This window comes from Pseudorasbora parva, chromosome 6 (assembly GCF_024679245.1).
Source record: "Pseudorasbora parva isolate DD20220531a chromosome 6, ASM2467924v1, whole genome shotgun sequence".
Taxonomy (NCBI): domain Eukaryota; kingdom Metazoa; phylum Chordata; class Actinopteri; order Cypriniformes; family Gobionidae; genus Pseudorasbora; species Pseudorasbora parva.
The window spans coordinates 17,586,956-17,601,038 of record NC_090177.1 but is presented as its reverse complement, the minus strand read 5'-3'; the positions used below and the strand labels follow the sequence as shown (position 1 = coordinate 17,601,038).

The 14,083-nt window shown below is 41.7% G+C and overlaps 2 protein-coding genes across 6 annotated transcripts in view; one reads left to right on the top strand and one right to left on the bottom strand.

Moving 5' to 3' along the window:
- Positions 1-4,836, top strand: part of asxl1 (ASXL transcriptional regulator 1) — a 222,858-nt gene extending 218,022 nt beyond the window's left edge. For all 4 annotated transcript variants that reach the window (XM_067445914.1, XM_067445913.1, XM_067445915.1 and 1 more), the window contains 2 exons: positions 98-1,010; positions 1,132-4,836. In XM_067445914.1, coding sequence (XP_067302015.1) covers positions 98-1,010; positions 1,132-4,161 — 3,943 coding nt within the window. In that variant the 3' untranslated portion in view covers positions 4,162-4,836. The remainder of the gene's footprint in view (positions 1-97; positions 1,011-1,131) is intronic.
- Positions 4,837-4,972: 136 nt separating this feature from the next.
- On the bottom strand, positions 4,973-13,849 carry pcmtd2a (protein-L-isoaspartate (D-aspartate) O-methyltransferase domain containing 2a). 2 transcript variants are annotated; one of them, XM_067445917.1, is made up of 6 exons: positions 13,558-13,847; positions 9,547-9,860; positions 9,034-9,136; positions 8,755-8,926; positions 8,528-8,651; positions 4,973-8,016 (listed from the first exon to the last, which is right to left on the bottom strand). In XM_067445917.1, the coding sequence occupies exons 2-6, from the start codon at positions 9,851-9,853 to the stop codon at positions 7,589-7,591; spliced, it is 1,134 nt and encodes a 377-aa protein (XP_067302018.1). In that variant the 5' UTR covers positions 9,854-9,860; positions 13,558-13,847; the 3' UTR covers positions 4,973-7,588. The 2 variants fall into 2 exon arrangements, with proteins under 2 accessions (XP_067302018.1, XP_067302019.1); XM_067445918.1 differs by having other exon boundaries at positions 7,755-8,038; positions 13,558-13,849.
- Between the last annotated feature and the right edge of the window lie 234 nt (positions 13,850-14,083).

Here is a 14,083-nt window from a genome sequence, read left to right as displayed (position 1 = left end):
GGTTTTCTTTTTTCTTTTTTTTAATCTTAAACTGCTTGCGTTGATTTATTAATGTTAAATTAAAATATCTTATTTTGTGTTTTGTGTTTTTCTTTAGGTCTGGCTTGACAAGAGAAGAGTCCTTAAAGCTCACAATGAGCGATGCTGGAGATGTTGCCAGTGCAGTTCTAGACTCTGATTCTGCTACAGTGGCTACACCCAAGAGACGAAGTGTTGGAAGAAGACGGAGGGAAGGCCGCATCAGACGCCGTTCACGGGCTGACCTCAGACGTAGAGCTCGACGCTCACTTTGCAAAAATACAACAGCTGCTGTACCTCCAGCAGAAACAACAGAGAGCACTGCAACTCCAGATGTTGTGCCATCAGTTTCATCACCAGTCCCTGAAGCAAGAGCAGTTCAGGAAGAGGTGGTCCTCCAAACAGACATTGGACTGGAAGCTCCAGAAGAAAACCTCTCTGCAGAGACAGTCCCCTCCCCCATTCCTGTACCCACGCCTCCACCAGAATCTACAAGTTCAACCTGCGATGAACCAGAAGCCTCCACACGGCTTTTGCCTGAAGTACCTGAACCAGCTGTTGCATCCACCTCCTCGCCATCCTCTTCCTCCTCTTCGACGTCGTCATCATCATCGCCTTCTTCCTCTCCCTCCTCTGCCTCAGACAGGCAGACTTTTGCTGCAAGCTCAGACTCCTCTTCTTCCTCTTCCTCCTCCACTGCTGCTGTTGCCACCGACCCGCTGGATGATGGGGCTTCTGTCATCACCACTGGCACAGCAGGCACTGGTGCAAGCAGCAGGGAGAGCAGTCCCGCAGCCAGTCCCGCCACATCAAGTCCGGCAATTCAGCTCAAGGAACAGAAGAGAAGGCCAGACGAGTCCCAGGCCTTTACCAGCTTTCCCGAGAAAAGGGCGCGGCTGGATGAGCGTCAGTCCTTTCGTAACACAGTTGACTGTGTGCACTCAGAAAAGCCACAACCTACAACAGAGGAGCCCAAGGTCCCGCCAATCCGGGTATGTTGGACATCATCTTCTTTTCTTATTAGATATTTTTAAACCTCCATGTAATTGAAAACAATCTCCATGAATGCAAACCTTATCTCATATGCATGTTTCTCTTCTACCCACTCCCTAGATACAGCTCTCCCGGATCAAACCGCCCTGGGTCAAGGGGCCGCCAACGTACCAAATCTGTCCCCGCATCGTCCCCCCCAACGAAGGGTCGCGGCGCTCTGGGACAGGGGCGCGCACCCTGGCGGACATCAAGGCCCGTGCACAACAAGCCCGTGCCCAGCGAGAAGCCGCTGCTGCTGTTGCAGCCTCTGGGGATGGGGGAGGGCCTGGGGGGAGCGGCCCGGGGGGTGGTACTGGGATACCGGATCGCTCCAGCGGGAGGCGTTCGAGAGAACACCCAGGTCCCGTTGAACCTGGAGGAGGAGGAGGAGGAGGAAGACGAGGAGGAGGAGTTGATTTGGAGGAGCAGGAATCGCCTTCGAGCTCTCATTCGTCTGGAGCACAACTACAGCTGTCCAGTGTAGATTCAGCAGACAGGCCTCAAACCTCCACCCCACTGACTGAACCATCTCCCTCCTCTGTGTCTTCAAACCCATCTCTACCAACATCAGAGTCTCCGAAAACACTCACGCTATCACCACCTGCAACCGACAGCCCTGCTTCCCAGGACCAGGTGGAGGAGATTTGTGGAGTGGAAGAGGTGACTGCCTGCCCAAGTGAAAAAACCTCAGAGCAGACCTTAGACACCCCAGTGCCTACGCCAAGTGAACCAGAGTCTTTTTGTAGTCACCAAGAGGGGAGAGGTGAGGAGGAGTCCAGTGAGAGTAGAACGACTACTCCTGTTTGCAGCTCAGCATCAAATGATGCAATTTCTTTAGTGCCCACCTCTATACCAGACTCGCTGCCAAGATTTGGTGCCCAGGGTGTGGATGTCATCAGGACCTTGGCAGCTTCTTCTCAACCCTGGGAAGGTGAAAAGAATGGTGATGAGCTTCACCCAGGGAAAACTGGAGTTATCCAGCATGGCTCAGACTTGAAAATACCCAAAGAGACACTTGTTACAGCCCGAAATGGATGGGTAGAAAGTAGTGAAGAGCGTTCCATAAGAGAACAAGAACATAGTAATGGAGGGAGTGATGCTGATGGTAAATATGAATCGTGCTCTCTACCTTGTCTACCAAGTAATGCTGGTGAGGAAGACACTGGAGCACACAGTGATTCAACAGAGACAGCATCTGACTTTGAATATGAAACCCAAGAGGATGACACCTTGGATTGGCCTGGAACCCAGATGAATAGTAATGGCATGCATGCTCAGAATACAAAGTCACAGAATCAACCTGTCATCCAGACCTCAATTAGACTGACTTCATCAATACTGAATCCTCCTCAGCACCAGCAACCAGTTATACAGGCCCATATATCCAATCCCAACCATACCCAAACTGTCATTCAGGCTCGCTTCCCTAATGGTGTGACAAACCAGCCAGTCATTCATTCCCACAAGCAGCATATAATTCATCCCCATCCTATAAACCATGCTCAGGAACAGATTATCACTGCGCCCTCACAAGCCCAAGTGCAAGCTTACCTGGCACAGGCAGAGAGGGACCAAAGCAGAAATATACGGCTGAATGTTAATGGCAATGGTGCAAAGCTGTTTGTTTCAACAGAGGATGATACCAAACCTGTAAACAGAGGTCCTGGAGAAGATTTTGTTTTAAAAAATTCTGCAGGTCCTCCAGGTGGCCGAAGAGTTCAAGTTTCATCTCGACCAGTTTCCTCTGTAGAGGCCAACAACCCTCTTGTCACCCAACTTCTTCAAGGTAGCCTACCCTTAGAGAAGGTCTTACCCCAGCCTCACTCAGTCAGCAAGCTTGAAATTAATCGACTTCCAGGTTCCCCTGCAGGTAACTCAGCCAGTCGTCAACCTCCAAGAAATCTGGGACCACGTTTTAGAGGCCCGTCTGAGTCAGGAGGACCTATAGAAACTGGTGTCTCTGACTTCCAGCAAAGAGCCCCATCCATTCGAGTGTCTCCTGGACCTAGTCGAAACTTCGGTTCTTCCCCACCGGGTTCTGCTCCATCTCGAATGGCATGTTTGTTTGAAGAAGCTAGCCCAAGATCTGCTCATGTTCAGTTTAGTTCTCCACCACAACCAGGTGGTGCAGTGCACCCAGGAGCAGTACCCGTTATAACATCACTTCCATCAAACTCCTCTGCTAGAACCTCAATTGATATGAACTCTCAGAATGCTCCAGTTTATGAATCAGCTGTCATTAAAGAGCACCCTGGACCTCTTCCTCCACGAGGTGAAACTCCGGAGAGGCCAACTGGCCTTCAACAGCATCCTAACAATCTCTCCCAGTCAGTGTGCAGAACTGCACCTGATGCTCCCTCACCTCCACATGGCGACCTTTGTCCGTCTGAGGTTGTACCTACTGTTAAGATTAACTGGCGCCCAAGCAAACACCAACCACCTCAGCATCAGACGTATCAGCAACAGCTCTCTCCTGTAGCTACAGTAAAGAATGAAGTCTCCTCGCGCCCTTCGTGCCAACAAGCTCTGACCAAAAACTCACATGCTCCTATCAGTGGCAATACTTCTGTTGTAATAACCAAAAAGGAGCCTCTGGACAGTTTTCATGGAGGTGGTGGAGCTATGGAAGGACTGCTAAATATGGAAATGTCTCTTGTCAGAATGGCCAAAAAGGAACAAGTCAAAAATCCATATGCCCGCCAAGCAGACACCTGCTCTCCTGTCGTCTCTTCCCCTTCCTCATCTGCCTCCAGTCTCCCTTACCAGCTATATAGCAAGCTACCAAAACTGCAGCAGAGCGGTGGCAACGGAGGGTCCTCATCCAGTTTCAGTTACACAGCTAATGTGTCTGTGGTGGATGGTAGCGGCTTCTCCCGCAGTTTAGCTGATGGTGTACTGCAGCTAAGGCCACGTGTGAGTGTCAGCAGCGGTGGAGGCCAGAGCGCCACGCTTAGCATTCAGGCATTTGCGGACAGTGCTGCAGAAGAAGTGGCTCTCAAGTGTTCCTGCCGACTTAAGGCTATGATCATGTGCCAGGGCTGTGGCGCTTTCTGCCACGACGATTGCATTGGTCCCTCGAAACTGTGCGTGTCATGTCTGGTTGTCAGATAGTTTGTTGCAGCTCCTCACAACTGAGGCGACTGGTCAGAGTAAATACTTTGACCACTCTGGACAATTCTAGCCCCTTGCCAGTGGTTGGATACCACCGGAAATCTTGGACTCTTGTGAGCAAAGGATGAGGACACTGCAGTGTTTAAACGGGCCAGTTTTTTTGTTGATGGGCCAGGCAATACAGTAGGGCTGGAATATTACTTGTAAGATAAAAATCAGTCTGTATTTTTGTTGCATATTTTTTCTATTGTTGTTATGGTGTTATTATTATTATTATTATTATGATTACAATAATAATGATATTGTTATTATTATTGGTATTATTACGTGAATTTACTTGGCACGGTCGATTGTAAATTGTGCCTTTTTTTTCTCCAACAAAACATTTACCTCATCTACTTGACACCAGTCATCAGTTCAGTGTGAAAATGGTGGCGTTCCTTTTTGTTTTCTTCTCTTGATGCCTCTCCGTGAAGAGCTTTAAGAGAATTTTGTGTAATGTCTTGCAAAGAAATATTTTTTTAATCATTAAACAAGAAAATACATTTGTTATTTTGTAAGTGCTTTCACTCTTCTTTTTGTTTCCATTTTTATTTTCTTATCCAAAGTGAAGTCCAGTCTGTACTTGGCGGTTAAGCACAGTATTCAAATCTAATAAAGCTGAAAGTGAGCGTATTTTCCTCTTTGAACTTCTTTAACCGATGGTAAGGTGGGCCGAAGTTTTGTTGGGGTGGTATCAACGAGCATCATGGTATTTGTTTCCACCGCTTGCGCAGCCATTTCTTTTAATGTCAACCATTTAAGAAATATACATCTCCAGCCCTCATATAATAATGCATAAAGTATGATCCACACTTTTAGAAATCTAAATGATGCATTTATTCATTTAATCTGTCTCACATGTGAGCCCAGTGTGTTTAGACTTTAATTTTTCATTAAATGGTAGCAGAGAGACTATGATCTGAGTTCATGTATCAGAATACATTATGCTTTGTTTTTTGTGTTCTCCAAATTGGTTTGAAAACTAAACTGATTCATATGTCAAAACAATTTGGACCCTCTAGTTTTTGCTACATTTGGAACCTGGTTAAACTGACACAAACTGTTATGTGCCACATTCATATTTCATATAAAGTGGGTATGGAAAGTATTCAGACCCCCTTACATTTTTCACTGTTATATTGCAGCCATTTGCTAAAATAATTTAAGTTCATTTTTGTCTCTCATTAATGTACACACAGCACCCCATTTTGGCAGAAAAACAGAATTTTTGACATTTTTGCAGATTTATTCAAAAAGAAAAACTGAAATATCACATGGTAAGCAAATGAGAATCGTGAGGTCAAAGGAACTGCCTGAAGAGCTCAGAGACAGAATTGTGGCATGGCACAGATCTGGCTGAGGTTACAAAAAATGTGTTTTGCACTTAAGGTTCCTAAGAGCACAGTGGCCTCCATAATCTTTAAATGGAAGATGTTTGAGACAACCTGAACCCTTCTCAGAGCTGGCCGTCCAGCCAAACTGAGCTATCGGGGAGACAAGCCTTGGTTAGAGAGGTAAAGAAGAACCCAAAGATCACTGTGGCTGAGCTCCAGAGATGCAGTTGGGAGATGGGAGAAAGTTGTAGAAAGTCAACCATCACTGCAGGCCTCCACCAGTCGGGGCTTTATGGCAGAGTGGCCCTACGGAAGCCTCTCCTCAGTGCAAGACACATGAAAGTTTGCTATAAAAAAAAAACACCTGAAGGACTCCAAGATGGTGAGAAATAAGATTCTCTGGTCTAATGACACCAATATAGGACTTTTTGGCCTTAATTCTAAGCAGCATGTGTGGGGGAAAAAATATCACCTGTCCAATACAGTCCCAACAGTGAAGCATGGTGGTGGCAGCATCATGCTGTGGGGGTGTTTTTCAGCTGCAGTGACAGGACAGCCGGTTGCAATCAAGGGAAAGATGAATGTGTCCGAGTACAGGGATATCCTGGACGAAAACCTTCTCCAGAGTGCTCAAGACCTTAGATTGGGCCAAAGGTTCACCTTCCAACAAGACAATGACTCAAAGCACACAGCTAAAATAATGAAGGAGTGGCTTCACAACAACTCCATGCCTGTTCTTGAATAGCCCAGCCAGAGTTCTGACTTAAACCCATTTGAGCATCTCTATAGAGACCTGAAAATGGTTGTCCACCAACGTTTACCATCCAACCTGACAGAACTGGAGAGGATCTGCAAGGAGGAATGGCAGAGGATCCCCAAATCCAGGTGTGAAAAACTTAACTTCCCTAAAAGACTCATGGCTGTATTACCTCAAAAGGGTGTTTCTACTAAATACTGAGCAAAGGGTCTGAATACTTAGGACCATGTGATATTTCAGGTTTTCTTTTTTAATAAATCTGCAAAAATGTCAACAATTCTGTGTTTTTCTGTCAAAATGGAGGGCTTTGTGTACATTCATGAGAAAAAATGGCTGCAATATAATAGAGTGAAAAATGTAAGGGGGTCTGAATACTCTCTGTATGTGCTGATTTGTTGCATTACAATTTCATCTAACATTCCATACTTTAGCCTTTTAAAAAAAAAAATATTTAGATATTTCTAAGGTGAAGTGTTTTGGTCATGATCTAGACAATATAAAAGTTTAATTTAAAAATGGCAAGTTGTTCTACATCGCTTGACAGTGCACATCAGAGCATGACCACATTTCTGAGCAACAATTTATGCCTGATTACACAAGTAGAGACTATACCTTTTATACTTTTAAACAGCAAAAATTCAAACACAAACCCAAGACCGTCTTTAAATTGGCATAACACCTTAAAAGTTTTTTTTTTTTTTTTTTTTTTATCTTGAAATTCCCAAAATTTTACTACACAGATTGTTGGACAATCACATTTTTTTTAAAACGTGCCTTTGTATTTTCCCACAATATAAGTGTATTTGCGGACACAATTAGACATCTTTTTACAAATCCATACACCAGAAGAATAGTTTGCTTTTCACTTTTCATAGTAAATCTAAGAACAGAAACGAGATGGTATGTAACACACAAAACAAGTGAGACCACTGCATTTATGATTTAGTAACCTGTTAGCCATTGGTCTTGTCTCTGTTTGAAAAAGTCACTCCACACATTACATGAAACTTGGATTAATCAATTCATTTTCACTCTGTTTCTTGTTTCCAGGTAAATGATTAGCATTGTAGACCATGAATCCAGACTTTTAACCTTGGTGGAACCAAATGAGACTTCATTTCCCCTCATAGATGTCAAATTATGTCAACTAACTGAAAAAAAAAAGTGGTGCAATTCTATGAAAAAGATTACCAGGATAATGCTAAAGTGGGTTACTAAAGAGCCATGGACTCTGAATGTGACAGTGATAGGTAGCTGAGTAGTCTATTAGAGACCATGCACTGAAAAGAGTGGTCTACTTTTCTCTGTAGTAAAGAAGATACATCTTGAGAGGCTCTGGCAAAGGCAGGCTGAGGATCCTCTCCCTTAAGAGGTTTACTGGAGTCTCTATCACCAAAACACTGCCTTCCTTCCTCCTCCCATTCTCTTCTTTCTCCTCTAGTTGATCATAAACCCTTCTGCAGTCTTCATCTTCATCCTCATTGTCTGTGGCTGACTGGTTGTTGTTGTTGTCCATGGGTCCGGGAATCAAGCGACTCATGAACAAATAACTATTGGTCAGAAGAGGGGTGTCACGGTGCTCACGTTTCTGTTTAAAGTGATTTCTTCGCTTCAATCCAGTTCTCCGGAGTAGTGGCAAGGATCCAGACCCAGATTTCTTTACAATGTGACGGATGGTGATGCGGGCCAAATCCTGAAGACTCCGCACCTCGAACATGGCAGCTGCGTTTTATTTTATTTTTTACTGAATTTATACACGTACACAATTCGTATTATAATCTAAATACACAACGTTCAAGAGGTTAGGTTAGAAGTCTCTTATGCTCACCAAGGCTGCATTATTAGATTAAAAATACAGTTAAAACATTAATATTGTGAAATACTATAATTTTAAAAAAAAAATCTATGTTGATATATTTTAACATCTAATTTACTGCTCTGGTGTCAAAGCTGAAATTTTCAGCAGCCATTACTCCAGTCTTCAGTGTTACATGATCCTTCAGAAATCATGTTCAAAACAGTTTAAAAATATATTTTTGTGGAAACTGATAATTTTCTTCAGGATACTTTTATGAATAGGAAGTTCAAAAGAACAGCATATACTTGTTTTACTGACACTTTTGATCATTTAATGCATCCTTGCTGAATAAAAGTAGTTCTAATACTGTACTGTGTATGTGTGTAGTTTAATCAGAACAATTTATGGCTACAAAAAATACAGCAGGTTACTTACGTAGGGACACTGCTCTCGGTTTGCCATTTTCCCTGTGTTTCGGGAGCACAAGTGGTGCGAAGGACACAGCAATTATCTTTCTTGTTTCCCACGTGTTATATCCTGTCCGGGTAATTTTAGTGAGCTAGAAAAAAATGAGAAATGCATAAGCATATACATTTCACACTTGTATCTCCTGGGTTACCTGAGACCAGATTGTAAGATTGCTCTGAGATTCGATTATTTACCTTTTCTTCCAGTGGCAGTACTAAGATTCCCCCAACCTTCAACAACTTCTTCATGTAGTCTTCATGGTCCCTCTGGACCCCTGCGCCACAATAAACTCTGTCATACTGCCTGCTTTCTGGAGCAATCTCCAGACAGTTGCCAACTACAAAGGAGGGCTCACAGAACTCAAACCTAGACCAAAAGGATTAGAAATGTCAGTCTCCTACCCATCATTTTGCACACAAGACTTTTAACAAGTTTATTTTTAATACAAAGGTTAAACCCAAAAGTTACTACACCTGTCAAAACTATCATTCGTCTTGATGAAGAAGTCCAGCTTCTGATAAGCATATTCAATAACATCTTCGTGCAATTCAACACCATGATTCACACCAAATGGCCCTGAAAATATGACACACAAAGTCATTGATAACAGCAGGTATTATATTGTGTAGAAAATATACTTTTGGGTGGATAGACCCCCCAAAAATGGAAATTCTATCATCATTTACTCACCCTCATTTTGTTTTAAACCAGTATGACTTTATTTCTTTCCTGGAACACAGAAGATATTTTGAAGAATGCAAACCATTTTGCTTACTTTTATTGTATGGACAAAAAATATAATGGAAGTCAATGGGGAGCGAAACCAAAGTTCCCAAAGTTCTCCAAAATATCTTCTTTTGTGTTCCACAGAAGAACGTTGTACAGATTTGGGACAACATGAGGGTGAGTAAATGACAGAACTTTTGAGTGGACTATCACTTTAAATTTAAATAAAATCAGCCAGATTCTCTATGAACTATACCCACCCAGTATAAGTCCCACCATGGTGCTGAGGTAACCTGTACCACTGCCTAGGTTAAGGAAAGACAGGCCAGGCTGCAGGTCTAAAGCCTCCATCACCTCAGAGTAGATACAGGGTGCCGAAAGGTGGATGTTGCCGTGCCTCCAGGCCAGATCCTTGTAGGCACTGTCACGGAATTCTTCTAGATAGTAGTCAGCACGATCAATGGCTCTGAAGGCATGTTCGACCAGATCAGAGCGTATGTACTGAGCATCTTTCAGGTTGTCAATCAACTCATCATTGTCCTCCCCGGCACTGACCGCACCTCCCATTTTGGCTCTTTGTTTGGGGCAAAACAGACAAGAAGTAAATTAAAGACATGCAAGTATAACCAAAGAAGGCACACAAGAAACAGTGGTTCACAACTGTTTTTTTTTTTTTTTTGAGGAAAGTGGTTCCCCAACTTAGTACCAGAAAAGATTAACAAATAGCAAACATTAGCTTTAAGGTATGCAATTATTTTTAGGGAAATGCATGTCTAAAGTAGTTCCAGGCAGGTCTTGACTGCATTACAGTTCCATATCATTTCGCCAAATTATTTCATTTATTTCAAAGGTCCTTACAGCCGGCAAAAGCAAAAGAACCAAAACCCACAACAACAATGCAGTACATGCAGTACATCCACAAAGTATTCACAGCACTTTACTTTTTCCACATTTTATGCTACAGCCTTTTTCCAAAATGGATTCAATTCATTATTTTTCTAAAAATTCAACAAACCATACCTTATAATGACAATTTGAAAGCGTTTTTATTTATTTATATATATTTGCAAATTTATTCAAGATAAAAAAACAAAACAAAAAAAATCACGTACATAAATATTAACAGCCTTTGCTCAATACTTTTTGAAAAGCACCTTTGGTCCAAATTACAGCCTCATGTCTTTTTTAGTATGATTCTGCAATTATAATTTATAATTATATAATTCTAATTTGTTACATTTATATAGTGCTTTTCTAGGCACTCAATTTTTGGGCAGTTTCTCCAAGTGAAGTTTTATTGAATAATTTCGGGAGGAGATTATTCAATATTTTGTTTATTATTAGATTTTTCAATGGTTTGTGCTCTGAAATTAGTGGGGGTACTCTGGGTTCGGGCAAAAATTCAGAGCCCGGAGCCCTCCCCTGGACAGCACACCAAATAAGCATTATCTTTACTCTATTTAATTTGATGTAAGTGTGAACTCGTGAATTCTTCTTTGTAGGACCTCTCAAGCTCCATCATTGGGAATTGGGAGCGTCTCTGCACAGACATGTTCAGATCTCTCCAGAGATGTTCAATCGGGTTCAAGTCTAGGCTCTGGCTGGGCCACTCAAGGGCATTCACAGAGTTGTCCCGTGGCCACTCCTTTGTAATCTTGGCTGTGTGCTTAGGGTGGTTGTCCTGTTGGAAGATAAACCTTTCCCCCAGTCTGAGGTCCAGGGTGCTCTGAAGCAGGTTTTCATCAAAGATGTCTCTGTACATTGCTGCAATTATCTTTCCATTGATCCTGACTAGTCTCCCAGTTCCTGCCACTGAAAAAAATCCCCACAGCATGATGCTGCCACCACCATGCTTCACTGTAGGGGTGGCATTGGCCAGGTGATGAGCAGTGCCTGGATTCTTCCATACATGATACTTGCCATTCAGGCCAAAGAGTTTCATCTTTGTTTTATCAGACCAGAGAATTTTGATTCTCAGGGTCTGAGAGTAATTCAGGTGCCTTTTGGCTAACTGCAGGCGGGCTGTCATGTGACTTTTACTGAGGAGTGGCTTCCGTCTGGCCACTCTACCATACAGGCCTGATTGGTGGAGTGCTGCAGAGATGGTTGTTCTTATTCTCTCTCCACAGGAGTTACAATAAGCATAACATTTCTTAAGGGGAATTTTTGAAGGTGGCACAAATAATACAGCCAAAATTGTACTTAAGGATATGTAATTTTGGTGCATTGAAAAATTATCTTGTTCGTTTTTCTTTTCTCTGTCAATTTATCTGGCCAACCACACAAATCAATAGCTCTTTAAATTATCTAGGTTTATTACCACGTGGATAATATAACAATTAAATTATCTTTCTTCTTCCACAAAGTATTAAGCAAAACCCAAGACCGCAGAAGCTCTACATTGTAAGTTCACACATAGTGGGTGACAACAAGCTACCAAAGAATCATCATTTATTCAATCATTTATTTGTCTTTTCTAATTTATGAATAACTCAGCATTGTCTGTATTAAAGAGAAAATAATCACTTCATCTGATGTTTAAACTGAATAAAATAACCTTAAAGGAATACTTCACCGTTTTTAGAAATAGGGCTTATTCAACTTTCCTACATTTAGATATGTGGGCAAATGTATTTTTGTCTCAGTGCATGCATTATTTTAGTTTGGCAGGGTTGACGCTAGCTTATCTTATCATAATGAAGGGAATCATATGTTGCCAGCTAGCATGTTCCGAGCAAAAATGATCCAAAAAAAAAAAAGAGTTTGGTGAGTCCAAACTTCTTCCATTGGGACCTTCAATGCTGCAGAAATGAAATCTTTCTGTACCCTTCTCCAGATCTCTGCCTCGATGCAATCATGTCTCAGAGGTCTAAACACAATTCCTTGTATTTCATGGCTTGGTTTGTGCTCTGACATGCACTGTTAACTTAACTGTGGAATACGGACCTTATATAGAGAGGTGTGTGCCTTTCCAAATCATGTCTAATCACCTGAATTTACCACAGGTGGACTCCAATCAAGGATGCACCTGAGCTCAATTTTGAGTGTCATGGCAAATGCTGTGAATACTTATGTACATACTTTATTTTTAATAGACTTGCAAAAATTTCAAACAAACTTCTTTCATATTGTCATTATGGGCTATTGTTTGTAGAACTTTGAGGAAAGTCATGAATTTAATCCATTTTGGAATAAGGCTGGAACATTACAAAATGTGGAAAAAGTGCTTAATCAAAAAAGGAAGCCATTTTTCCAGTCTTTAGTGTCTTAGGATCCTTCAGAAATCATTCTGATATGTTGATGTTGCTGACTTGTTTTTTTGTTGGGAAAAACAGAAAGGTCAAAAGAACAACACTAATAAGATTTTTTTTTAATAAGAATCTTTTGTAAAATGCATTTACTGTCACTTTTGAACAAATTAATGCGTCTTTGCTAAATAAAATTGTTAATTTCATGAAAAGAAAATGACCCCAAACCTTTTAACAAATTGTGGTTGACACAATAAGGTTATATTACGGGTAGTTGCATATTATTGCATATATCTTTGAATTTTGCATTGTTTTTATCCTAGATGGTCTATTAACAGAATAGACAACAATTTGGATTGTGACCAACCTGTTGAAGAACCACTGTTTTACAGAAGGATTGTAGGCTATATGTTGGCATTTCACTGTTGTTCGACAACCAAAAATTCTCCAATTACGCTTGGCAATATTGTGTAATATATAATCATAACATAGTGTTTTTGTTTGTGTTGTATTTCTATAAACTGAGTGCCACTCTATTGGCTATTTTTGCTATGAAGGCCTCAACAATGTACAGTGGCCTCAAATATTATTTGGACACAAATGTCTAAATTTTTTGAGGCCACTGTACATTGTTCGGACCCAACATAACAGCATTTTGTCCAGTTAACGGATGATGGCGCTGGGCTACACTGCTGGAAAGTTAAAGCTTCCCCAGAGACGCTGTGTAGAAACTGCAGATGTGAGGAATGTTCCCACCAATCACCGCGCGCTCAAATGCAGCTGCGCCATTCGAACAAACGCATATTGTGCAGTGTTTTTGTTGAACATCCGGGTAGTTTCTCAAATAGAGTTTAATATGAAATAACACAAATAAACCCATTATTTTAAATGACGAACTGCCGCTCATTCTGCATGCGAGACTACAGGTTATACTCAGTGAAAATATACTAATAGTTTTTCATTCTATAATCACGCCACTATCATAGTATATAACAGCGAGCACGGCTCATATAATGCGCTTACCTGCGGAAAGTAGTCGGAAATAAAGAGAAAGACCGGGGAAATGAGGATGGACTGGATTTTGGGAAAAAATTCGTCACGGGAAACACCCTGACGACTTCACAATCGACCGAGCAGAATCTTCTGACACCCTGAGACACGTGCCCTGGCTATGATCTGTTGACGATGTCCATTCGGTGAATTGTCTTCTATTGTTTATGTCTCGGTTTTCCCACATAAACGTCCACGACGAGCAGCGCTGGATGTAAACATTGGCCAGCTGACTCGGTGACGTCAAGCACACAAACAGAGATATGGGCCATAGAGCACATGGGTCCTGCACTACATTATTTTGTCACAAAGAAAGGCACCTGCCATACAGTAAAATAAATGTGCAACGTCACAACTAGCTTGGTCTCTTCTAAAAAATAATAATTAAATCTTAAGGAAAAAAGCTACATATTCAAAATATTGTTAATATTTGGCTTGAGTATTATTTTAATATTGGGCTTAATATAAATCATGTCAACGTGCAAATACAGCGTTTATG